Source organism: Thermobia domestica, chromosome 11, assembly GCF_964235325.1.
Source record: "Thermobia domestica chromosome 11, izTheDome1.hap1.1, whole genome shotgun sequence".
NCBI lineage: Eukaryota > Metazoa > Arthropoda > Insecta > Zygentoma > Lepismatidae > Thermobia > Thermobia domestica.
In genome coordinates this window covers 12,538,214-12,551,283 of record NC_137464.1, presented here as the reverse complement: position 1 = coordinate 12,551,283, position 13,070 = coordinate 12,538,214, and the positions used below count along the sequence as shown (strand labels likewise).

At 36.5% G+C, this 13,070-nt stretch overlaps 1 protein-coding gene across 3 annotated transcripts in view; it reads left to right on the top strand.

Annotated features, from left to right (window-relative positions):
- LOC145663894 (synaptosomal-associated protein 25-like) overlaps positions 1-13,070 on the top strand; it is a 143,751-nt gene that overhangs the window by 32,763 nt on the left and 97,918 nt on the right. For 2 of the 3 annotated variants that reach the window (XM_081730059.1, XM_081730058.1), the window contains exon 2: positions 2,744-2,806. The exons of the other annotated variant lie outside the window; for it this stretch is intronic. In XM_081730059.1, the coding sequence (XP_081586185.1) occupies positions 2,798-2,806 (9 nt within the window). In that variant the 5' untranslated portion in view covers positions 2,744-2,797. The remainder of the gene's footprint in view (positions 1-2,743; positions 2,807-13,070) is intronic. 3 annotated transcript variants of the gene reach the window in all.

The following is a 13,070-nucleotide window of genomic DNA, read 5'->3' as shown; positions in this document are numbered from 1 at the left end:
GTAGTTTGTCATTATTTTCTGTGTCTTCGAAATTTATTTCACGTCAGACTCTTCATTTCATATCATGGTTTGAAGTTTTGTAAAGGAAATACAGAGTGGAAACAACGGTCAACAAGAATGTTATGTTCTCTATAAACATGATATGAGAACTCTTGTTCATTGTGGATTCTGCAATGAATAGAACTATGAGAATGTAAGAAATTATTGAAAGTTGTTGAAAAAAAGTAAAAATGACAATAAACATAGTACGAATTACAAAAAAATGTGTCGGAAATTTCAAATGCACAGAAGTTAGAGAGTGTAACTAAATTAGATATATCTTCGGCTTATCAATTTTAGTGTAAGTTTTATACATATAATCAAATATTAAGTAGTAATAAATACTGATATTTGATTGCTTATTGCCATAAATTAATATAATTATTACGAGGGGTCACTCCAAAAGTTTCGCAATATAAGAGAACTACTTCCTATGAATTAACCTTTGTACATGTATACAAAGTAATTCCGTGCGGCAGCAATACACTTGTTTAATCTCGTGTCTTGGAATGCTGTTGAAAGACTGAATGATCAACCCTTCAACTTCGCCTTCTATGTGAAAACTACGTCCCCGCAAGTGCCTCTTAAGATTAAAGAACCAGAAGTTACACGTAGCCAAATCGGGGGAATAAGGGGAATGCGGAAGTGTTTTAACATGATGAGCCTGGAGATACTCTATTGTTTGCTTTGCAGTGTGCGAGGAGGCATTGTCATGATGGAAGAGTAAATCTCGGATTTTCAAGGAACCAATAACTTGGAGTAAACAGCCTTATGTACCAGTTTGCTGTAACCGTCTTCTGTTCTTGTAACTTAATAGCTGCAACGAGACCAGTGCTTCGGAAGAACACAGCGTACATTACTTTCTTCATCGCTAGCTGTTTTCTTACAGTAGTTGGCGTCGGGTCATCTTCATGGACCCAGGCACGACTTTCTTCACAAGTGTATCAGTCTTAAAATGGGATATAGGTTTCGTCACCTGTCACAATTTTAGAAATCAACTGATCTTCCCTTGATTTAAAATATTCAGGGTTTCAAGAGCAATTCTGTCCCCGCTCTGCTTTCTGGAAGTCAGACAATTGATGGGGTACCCACCGAGAAACAACTGTTTTTTTTTTTTTTTTTTTTTTTTTTTTTTTTAGTTTGAAATGCTTGTGTAAAATTGTGTGCACTGACGAGGATCCAATCCCGGATGCCTCGTCTATCATCGCATAAATACACCTTAGAGTCACTAAATCCGGCGTTGTTAAATGGAGGTCTTCCTTCACGGGCTTCATCTTGCAAAGACCTCCGACTCTTTTGAAAGTCATTGTACCATCTAAACACTGTTATATATAATGGAGCGGTATCCCCAAACGCTGACCTCAATCTTTGGTGACAGTCTTTCTTGTTTAAGCCAACGCGAAAATCATAGTAAATCATGGTTCTAAATGCTTCGCGTGAAAACTCCATTCCAGCAACACTTTTGATCACAAATGTTACTCTTATACAAAAAATTGGACAATGCAGTTCCGTATGTTTTCAGTTCCCCAGATGTCTCGCCTGTAACGAAAAAAAAAAAAAAAAAGATCTCTTATAGTAACTATTTGCGTATTGGAAAATATGTGGAGTGCCCCCCGTATTATTACGAAAGTAGGTAAAATTACTGCTTTACAAGAAAAATGCCAACATGTAATAAAAATTGAAGTAAAAAATTACTTATTACAAGGACAACAGTTAAAAGCTTCGTTATGGTCCACTGTTGGGCGTTCGAGGTGGTTGTTTTTCTAGAAAATCCTGAGGAATACAAACTTAATTTTCTGTAAGAATATTGTTCAGCTCAAATAATTTAGTCACGAAATAAATGCAACCAGGATTCAGCAATAACGGTCTGCTCAAGAAAATAAAATAAAAAGAGACAACTTGTCCACTTTCGGCGTTCTGGTGTTAACCAATAAAATAATTAGGTAGGAAAATTCTTTACATTGAGATTTTCTCTTAACATTGGTACTCTAAATAATTGAGTCATCGTTCATTTGTACTTCACTTGTCTGCATTAGCTTTTGCAGGGGCGAGTGTCGAAACCAAAAACATTTCATTCTTTTTAAATGGGTTCCCGCGAAATGACGTCATCCTTCAGAAATGAGAGACTGACGAATAAGTGGCATTGATCTTTGACCAGATAAACCCTCAAATACAAATTTCAATCTCATAATTGCAGAGGCTGGACTGCTTGCGGTGATATGCGTTCCATTCATTCATTGGTAATTTGCTGATATTAAGTAAAATTAAAATATATGGCTATAAAACTCTGCTTCATTTTGCAATTTACAAGAGAAGTAATATGCCAGTTGAAAAGTCAAGTCCCTAAGTGGATATCAAATCTTCCATGTCATTTTTTTAAAAAATGTGTATATATAGTTGCGTTGAAACTTTGGATGCTGCGTGAAATTTGGCAACAGCCTGGGCGGTCACATTCGATCAATGAATCCTGGCAAACTCCGCTGTGTAGATCAGAGCTTGTGTAACTGATACAAACACCAGTGTTCGGCTGCTGCCTGGTTTGAGTGGCATCACATTCGTACTTGGCGGATTTTGTTTTTTGTTTTGTTCCACTCGAGAAGGTAATTGATAGCTTTTTTTTCGTATGGATGCATGCAACGGGGTGATCTTATTTTGTTTTGTTCCGCTTGCACCAAATTAACAACGTGTACATTTTATTTTTCAGTGTATGTATCCACGAAAGGCGTGATTAGGGCGTGTGATTTATTTTGTAGCTGTCATGATTCTGGTAAGAGGAATGTTTATTCATAAATTAAGATGATCTGTGTGTTTTCTTTTGTAGCTTTTGTACATTTTTTCTTAAAAAGAAAAAGAGAATTGTTATGTTTATCTTCTTTAAATATATATATACACACATCGTTCTGGATTTCTCTGTGTGGGACGAATGTCAGATGGTACACTTACGAAAACATTTTGTTTCTGAATCGTGGAAAATACATTTAAGTCACTAGAAATTGCAACTATTTATAGCTACGATTTGTTGACATCATAATTCACAGCTTCTGATGATTATTTTTGGCAATATAGTATCATTGAGTAGTATCCGGTGCTTTATTTTTTATTTTTAAAAATACATTATTATTTATTTGAGGAGGAGGTGGCTCAGTGGTAGAGCGTTCACCTCTGGTGCGTGGGGTCCTTGGTTCGATCCCAGCTCGCGCCAAATGAACTTTGTGGTAGACAGACACCATGTGCGTGAGTTTTCTTGGGTTCTCCCGTTTCCTCACATTTTCTTCATTCCACCATTTCATTCATTTCTCGTCATCACCGTCTCCTTTAGCGTAGCCGGCGTAAGTGTGGGACGTAAAGCGTAAAGCTGAAAGTATCCAATGTTTTATTTTATTTTTTAAATAAGGTATTATTATTTATTCCATTAAGAGGGTGAGGTGACTCAGTGATAGAACTCTCATGTCTAATAATAATAGTTCTACTTCAGTCCGAAGACATGTGAGTTTGTGGTGCACAACATCGTCTCCATAGGTTTTTTTTTTCCTTTTCATCCATTTTTTAAAGATTTCGTTTAATTTTCATTTCAATTTTTGTCCTGTAAAATATTTGAAGTGATGGCTATCGTAATTTATTGTTACTTTTCTTTAACGTTTAGAGATAAAATCAGGGGTAAAAGTGAGGAGGAACGTGAGAGTACGCGTTACCCCACTTCCAAAAAATATCTATGGCGTCCCCCCACTTTCTAAAAATTACAATGGGCAAAGATAGGCATGGGAGACAGCGTAATGTCATGCGTCCCGCTACCTTTTCATATCCACTTTTACCCTGGATAAAATTAAATGACATTTTCAGTTTTACGTCCCACGATTGTCCTGACAGACATATTGTTAATGAAAGTGAGTGATTGTGGAAGAATTGGTGGGGGGAAACTAGATTACCCGAGAAAAACACATGTCCACCGCAAACTCAAATTGCTCGGTATCAAACCAGAAACTTCTTGCACTAGAGGGAACCACTGTGCCTCTCATTTTAACATTTAGAGATAATGATAAAGCAGTGGTGGATGTAACGTTCGGTAGGGTTTGTTACGACTTAGGCCCGAATCTAAGAAGGGAACAGGGGCCGCTATTTTTGACTTTATGAAACGATAATTGTAAGAAGAATAAGGATTTCCCCTATCCTCTCTCTAATGATCTGAAAATTTACTCACTGTCAAGTAGTTCCTTCCCCATTTTTTGGGATTAGAAGAGATTTTATTGGGACACATTCCTGTATCTAAGTCGCCAAATACTCTGCCATTTTTTTCTCAGACCAATTTGCTTTTTGAGTGGCATTGCTTTGTAATTTTGAATCTTGATGTGCAGACAATTCATTGATTGTTTATTTTTTTTCTTTTTGTCCATTTTATATGTTTTGTCCTAATCATTTCCTTATTCACAATCGAAACTTGCATTATATATATATATATATATATATATATATATATATATATATATATATAGTAATATAATTATTATTATTTGATTCATTCATTTGTATCACAATAGTATTTTTAACTCGAAACTAACTAAACCTGCACAGTGTACACAACGCATCATTTTGATATGAGCATGAATTCTCACTATATCTCTACTTTACAGACAAAAATGAAGGATGAGAGGACACACGAATTATTATAGACAAAACATTATAATATATAGAGTTAGTTTGTGACAAATTTGGAAAAATGATATATGATGTGAAATAGATTTTTTTTTTCTTATAAATCCATGTCCGATTACGTCTCATTGTGGTTCTACATTCCTTTGAAGTTACCAGCATGCAATAAATTTTTCCATTCAGAATTAAGCAAAGTGCCTGCAATGTCTATCAACCCGCTATACATAGCTCTTCTACTGGTCACCTAACACATGGATATCAACCTCAGCCACGCCATAGCGATAATACAAATCTTATGGGATCAAAACTACCCCTAAAATGTTGAATAGAAAACTAATGGTATTTTATTTTATTTTATTTTTATTTTTATTTTTATTTTTATTTTTATTTTTATTTTTATTTTATTTTATTATTATTTTTTTTTTTTTTTTGGAAAATTTCAATGGACTGGGAGTTCTACACAAAATTCGGAATCAACCAGCGAAAACAGAACCTTCCTAGAGCTTGTGGTTTGCGAGACCTCATTGTCGAAAGGATTGGCCACAAACATATAAACTTAGCATTTTAATATATAGAGTAGATGAACCTGCACTCTCTACACAGCGCATCATTCACATATTAGCATGAATCTTGTCATTCCTCACATCTATACGTGTCCCTTTATAGACACAAGTGAATGATGTCTTGATAAAAATCGGCAATGGATACCATAAAGGGAAGATTTTTCGATTATTTTTTCAATATCTCGCACCGCTTGCAAGATTGAGCCTACTTCCGGTTGAAGTTTCTAATTTCATGTATGATCAATGTTTTCTTTTCTGTTGTTTGCAGTATGTAATAAGCAAATACATTATATACACAATTAATTATAATGTCAGTGGTGTTCATAGGGCAAAACACTCCAAACAATAAAGATTCATCTTAGCCTGGAGAAATAGTTATCCTTCGTTTTTCATTATCTGGCCATGAAACAAAGCCTGAGAGATACCGCAGTTATATATACCCCTGTATACAACTATGTTGTGTTGGAATGCATAGTACATAGCAGGGTTGGCTGGTTTAAACCAAAACAAGAAAAATGTTCGTAAACGTGTAAGTGTTCGTAAAAGCTTGATGAACACATTTGTAGGTTATCACGTTTCACTCCCGTATATTATTCATATTATATTCAGACCTAAATTCCCCATTCATAACTCAGAGATTATACCACAAAAGCAACTTTATATATATATATATATATATATATATATATATATATATATATATATATATATATATATATATATATATATATATATATATATATATATATATACAGGGTTTGTATGATAAGTAATGAGACCAGGTCTGGAAACATTGTTTTATTGATCTGATCTGTACAGGGACTTAAAAGCTTTCGAAGTACTCTCCTCTTGCGTCGATGCACTTCTGCAATCGATGTTTCCACGCTGCAAACGCCCCCTGGAAGTCAGCAGCCGGCATGTCCTTTAGAAATGTGGTCACGGCTGCTTGGATGGCTGTGACGTCTGCAAAACGGGTTCCTTTCAAGCGTGGCTTCAGCTTCGGGAAGAGGAAGAAGTCGGCCGGGCTCACATCTGGGCTGTAGGGTGGTTGTGGAAGGACTTCCACCCCAATCCGGGTCAAAAAGGAGGTCACTAAGAAGGCGGTGTGGGCAGGGGCATTGTCGTGATGCAACTTCCACCGGCTAGCGATCGCCGGTCTTTTCCGCTTGACGCTCCTGTGCAGTCTCTCAAGGACTTGTTTGTAGAAGGCGGCGTTGACGGCTTGTCCTTGGGGTACAAACTCCTTGTGGACCACCCCCACATTGTCAAAAAAAACAATCAACATTGTTTTCACCTTTGACTTCGACATTCTGGCCTTCTTGGGGCGCGGGGACGCAGGAGTGTGCCACTCCGCGCTTTGACGTTTCGTTTCAGGGTCGTACTGGAACACCCACGACTCGTCACCTGTTATGACGTCATCTTCAAAGTTAGGGTCACTGTTCATGAGGTTCAACAGTTCCTGACAACAATCAACACGTCGTTGCTTTTGTTCGTCAGTCAACACTCGCGGCACCAGTTTCGCACAGATTTTTCTCATTCCCAATTGTTCCGTCACAATCTTGTGCACTGTTGTGTGGTTCATATCGAGTTCATCAGCAATCAATCTCAACGATAATCGACGGTCTGAGTTCAGGAGATCCCTCACTTTTGCCACAGTTTCGTCCGTAGTCACTGTTGTCGGGCGTCCAGCCCTCTCCAGATCCTCAACGCTTTCCCGGCCGTTCCGGAACGCACTGTGCCAACGAAACACCTGGGCTTTGGATAGGGCTTCCTCTTTGTAGGCCTCCGTGATGAGAGAAAGCGTCTGAGTAGCCGTTTTCCCCAGGCGAACGCAAAATTTGATCGCATAACGCTGTTCGATGGAACCCTCCATGTTTGTTGATTTTCCGCCGTGACAAGAATGTTCACAAGGGCTTTGTCCAAGGCTTGTCCGCGCTCCACTAAGGCTCGGAGCCAACTGACGCGCGGTGCCTTGCTTTGCTCGGACCCCCCCCCCTACATCCTCCATCACCGACAAACCCGCTCCAGCGACACGCGCGCCGCGGCGCGGCGAGTCTCATTACTTATCATACAGACCTTGTATATATATATATATATAAGTTTATGAATGTTTAATTTGTGATTTTTTATAGTTATTAATGTTATGCAATTGCAGTCAAGAAAAATTCTAAATATTGTTTCGTTTTAATAATGTTTACTATTGATAAAATACATCGAAATGCCGTACTTTTTTTTTTTTTTTTACGGGAGGGGGTCATACAAACCCCACGAGAGACATTTATTGAAATCAGAAGTATCTTTGATATCTATTTATGTATAAAAGGATCAGAGCCAAAGTGGACTCAAATAATTCATATCTTTATTCACTTTTGTTAGTGATATGCAAATTAAGTCTTTGTATTCCTTTAACTTGGATTAATAAAAGTCGTAGTAAACTAACTTGGACTAAATTAGTTCTTCTGTACTCTACAATATTTTGAAATTGTCCATATGTAATTCTGTATGGACTGTCCACATGTAATGGTTTCAGTTGTCCAGCTGTTTATCTTCTTGTCGTTCTGAAATGACTCTTGACAATTATATTAACAAGTATGTAAAGATCAGTACAATGTATTTTTATCAGGAGTCCTTCGTGAGTGAGTCGGCAGACTCATCGCATTTGTGGCCAATTAGTTCCGGTTTTGAGTTCAAATGGAGGCCAATTCCTCTCAGATGTAAGCCGAGAAGCGGTTTGGATTCCGCTTCAAGCTTATGTGACCCCTTCCAGCATAACCCGGTTTTTGCATAATAACACCAAGGCGAAAGACACTTATTTCTGTCCATATGTGATATAAATACATAGAGCAAATTATTTAAACCAAAAAAAACCTGGTTTAAACAACAACAACAAACAGGTTTAAACAAAAAAACTTTTTTTTTGTTTTTTCAATAAAAACCATGGTTTTTGCCAACCCTGGAACATAGGATATGATGCTTTACTTTTGTAAAATTTCAATATTTCCAGTGTACTCTAAAAAAAAAAAAATGTAATAAAGAAATAGCGGCCACGTTTTTTTAAATATTCAGTTAGAACTGGACAATCTACACAAAATTTGGAATCGACCAGCGAAAGGAGAACGTTTCTAGCACCTGTGGTTTTCGAGATCTCATTGTCGAAAGGATTAGAGACAAACATAAACTTTTCTTCGGAGACAAACATATAAACCTAGCATTTTAATATATAAATAGGACCCTATCGAAATTTCCTCGTGAAAATAGTGTATTGTCTATATTTCCTGTTCCCTTGTTACACTAAGAGTTAGGATTATCTCTTTGCTTGATTTTTATAGTTGGGCATAAATCGTTCTGTGTGTACTAATTTTATTATTTGGTTTCTTTACTTAACAGGTGTGATGTCGGCTCGTATTAGCAATTGCCTATTCTCGAAAGATTCCACTTTTTCAATGAATACAAAGCTACAAATCCCGCAGTTCATATTTGCACACAATTTTAATTTAGTTGTACAGTACATAATAGGAAAGTGTTGAATGAAGTGTGGTAAAACTAATTTAATGTTAATATTTTTCTTTAAATTCATCCAATTTTTTAAATAACGAATACCTTTAAATTCATCCAATTTTTCAAATAACGAATACTAAATTGTAGGACTCGTATCGATTGCAAAATCTGATAAACAATTTTCCGTTTACTATCAGTCGACATTATGCGGCCGAATTCCACTTTGAAAATCCTTGTACGCGATGTTGTTCCCACACGCTTACCGTACATAACTTTGGATTGAATCAAAAAGACTGCTTACCAGAGATTAAGCATTATCATATTCTTCTTCTATTTATTATTATTATTATTATTATTATTTACTGTGTCTTATTTTTTAATAGCCTAGTGGTTAGTTAGTACATGTGTTTTTGGAATGCGTGGTCAGTTCCCGATTGGGCAGTTTTTAGTGTCGACGCAGCATGGAGCAGTTGGGGAATAACTTGTATCTAGAAATTGCAAACTCCGGTTTTGAAAACCAGAAAGTAATGGTGTGGGTACAAGTTTCATTGACCACACATTAAATACGCTATTAAGACCTCCAGACAGAATTATTTCTCTAAAGGCTTGAACTGAATTATCTCTCTCTCTCTCATTTTTTTTTTAAAGCCCTTTCTGAAATTATTAGAAAAACGAATTACTTCATATTCTATAGTTGTAAATAAAATAATTAATTTATGGCATAAACAAAATCGTCCAAGCTGTTTTGCCGAAAATAAAGAATCTCAAACCCAACAAACTACGCCTTTTGCATTATTTGAAAAGAGCGTTTGGGAGTATTATATTCCTATATTTCTATTATAATACATATGAGAGTAATTGATATTGTTTACTAAATGACCCATAGCTGAAAGCGTAAGCTTTGTTCTCGTGTATTCACAATCAGTGTGAATAAGAATATATGAATAAAGGATATCCGGTTCGCAAAAATATCTGAGTAACAGTAACTGTTTTAATAGCGAAGCAATAGACCGTTTGAGGAAGTTAGAGGAAATAGCCATCAGAACAAATATGTGACATTCAATAGGTAGGTGATTTGATTACACATTCAAGGAAAAGCTTGTGAATCATGTTTGTTAAGGGGATTCCTGGGAATGATTGTTTTTCTTTTTGTCAAAAGAAGATACTGAAGAATGTCAGGAAATTTTGAATATCAATTGTCTTAGCTCAACGAAGCTCATTGGTAATCAGATAGTGTCATGTTTGAATTCCAGCGTTGCGCAACTCTTTTAAGAATTTAAAACATATGTGAAATATAATGACCAGTGTTGCCAACAGATTCCTCCAGTAAGTAACTAAATGACGAATAGAACCTGACTAAAACTGACTAAACCTACCGAGAATTATAGCTAACAAAATATAACATTAAAACGAGTTAAACATTTCCGGAGTTCAGCGTACTCACTTAAAGTATACTGTAATATTTTCCCTAATATGTCATCAAACACACACACTTAGGAGATGATACTTGAAATATTTACAATACATCTTGCTTTCACGCTAATAAGAAATACGTTGTAGCAATCCTTCGAATTATTTTCTTCGTTTTGAACACTTACGTTAATGTTAGTACATTTTGGTAGCATTATTTGTTTAATTATTTATACATATTTTTAGAGATGACCGGCAGCTGTGGACTTAAGTCCGTCACGTCCGAAAAATTACATCCTTCGGACGCTCCGTCTAATTCCAGTAAAATCTCGAATTCATTTTTTCTTTTTTCACAGTCACAAGACTCTTCATTCCCATTGTTTCAAACTAAAAGTAAGAACGAAAACAGTATTAAAATAATAAAAGTAACATATTTATTCAGTTTGAACATTTCAAATATTATCACATTAGTTATCATTTATTATTTCCTGCAAGTTTAATAGTCTCGCCACCTACTTGTATGTAACACTTTACCAGTTGAAAATTAATACGTTCGATGTACAGTGGCACCTCAAGTTACGAACTTGTTCCGTTCTGTAATGTTGTTTTTGAACCGAAATATTCGTAAACGGAATCAATTTCAAACTAATGTAAACCCTGTTCGGCGTAAGCTCTAAACTGCGATAAACAAAGCCACGTGAAACTAAATCTCGCTGATTTGCTGTTGGCCTACCGACGGTTGTACTCCTCCGCAAAATAGTTAATATCATTTGATTATTACTTTCACTATGAAGCTCCATATAAAACTACTACATTATTATAAATGACAAAAATATAATACGGATTATCTAATAATACTGCAATCGAGTGTGGTTAATGAAACAATGCAAACAAACACCAAGCATGCATAGTAATTATGGCGCCAATTCAACTTGAAGGCGTGTTCTGCTTTTAAGTCTGAGAGATGACTGACATGAATCCCGGTTCAGCGAGTGTTGTGGTGAAACATCAACAAGGTAAACCTTTACTCACTAAGCAACAATTGTTTACTAGCGAAATTCAAACATATTTCTTTTAATCTTTCGAGTTTTTTTCTTTCTTTTCTGGTGCTGCAGTAAGTGTCTGGATAACACGAGACAGTATTGTCAAAATGCACGTGTATAATTTGCTCCTCCCCGTGGGGAGTGGGAATGATACATCACTAGCCAATCGTTTTTGTGACAAGCGGAAGGATACAAGTATTTTGTTTATCGTAGTTTAGAGCTTACGCTGAACAGGGAATAGATCCAATTAATCCGGTCGCTTGACCCGATTTTTTTTTGTCTTGTTTATGGATTTATTTGTGGCATATATGCAATAATAATGTAAAGTGTATCCAGTATAACTTTACTTCTATGGTTGATAGTTGCTGGCACAGGTAAATGATAGAGGAACCGTCATAAATGATAATTTAATGCAGAAAAAGTGTCAAGAACAACGCAACAACAACAGCGTCTACAGAGCGCAATCAAACCTGAGTTCAGCTGTTGCTGTTAGCGAGCCTGAAACATGTCGTCAAAGCCATATGTGTACGTTCGTGCGTCGAGACACTGTTCGCAAGTCGAGTCAAAATTTGTTCGGAAATTGTGTTCCTAGGCTGATTTGTTTGTGACCCAAGATACCACTGTACTTTGGATACATATAGTCTCAATCCACCATTACAGGGGAGATCAGAAAGTTCATATCCTCCTCATGATAGAAATAAGCTGGGATTATTCAATTTGGTCCACAGACGCGTCGTTCTGTACGTACTCACTTTGTCAGTCTGCTAATACCATCTGCATAAAAATCTGCTGACATAGAGGCAGTCTCCGCCCCACGAATAACCTTCTGATATCATCAGCAAAACACTTACATCGTAAGTGTTCTTCATATTTGGAAAGAGAAAGTAATTTGACGGAGCCAGATGTGATGAATATTGTGGATGGAGTCATGTTGGTGCAAGAAGCGAGTGTTCCTGCTACTCGGTGTGCTGGTACATTATCCGTTAGCAGTAACACGTCTTTCGAGAGCAAACCCCGTGTCTTTGTTTTGATAGCAGCACACCGTAGCTTTTACAGCAGATTTCTGTTTCTGTGATTGTAGTTTTTTTTTTTTTTTTTTTTTTTTTTTTTTTGTAAGTAATCAGTCAAGATCACGCCTTTATGGTTCCAAACCACAGACAACATGACCTTGCTGCTTAAATGGTACATTTTAGTATTTCGAGGGATGGAGATGAGGTATTACTTTTACTTTTTTTTTTTTTCCTGAGAGAGGGAGGTTGAGTGTCAAGTAATACACCCAGCATTCATTGATAGTTACTAATCTGTTTATAAAGTCATTCTTGTCTTTCTGGTTTATAAAGTCATTCTTGTCTTTCTGGTGTAAGTCTAAAATATATTTTGTTCACATTCCACACGATGGTGTTTTTCGAAAAGTATCAAAAATCGAGGAACCGACGTTGTTGCTACTTTGCTTATACACAGAATGTCACCTAATATGATGTGAACAGGTTCCCCTATTAATGATCATCTCCCTACCTAAATAATTAATAGGGCGCGTCTGTATTCAAGCAGTAACGGCTCAAGTTTTGCCGCCACGCTTCTGTCTTTAGTCGCTGAAGGACGACCTTCTGATGGGGAATCGTATAGAATTGTTCGATCACATTTTAATTCTCCCTTCCAGAGCTTAACTGTGTGCTAATACGATAAGGATTCCTGGCCATACACATCTACCATCTCTTCATGTATCACTTGTGATGATTTTCCTTGAAGATGGAGGGACCTTGTTTAACATTCTGCTGCCACTACGTAGTTTTCGTGCTGAAGTATCAGTTGAACTGCACGTGTAAAGACACAAATTAGCACACACCCGAGATACCAATATATCACAATG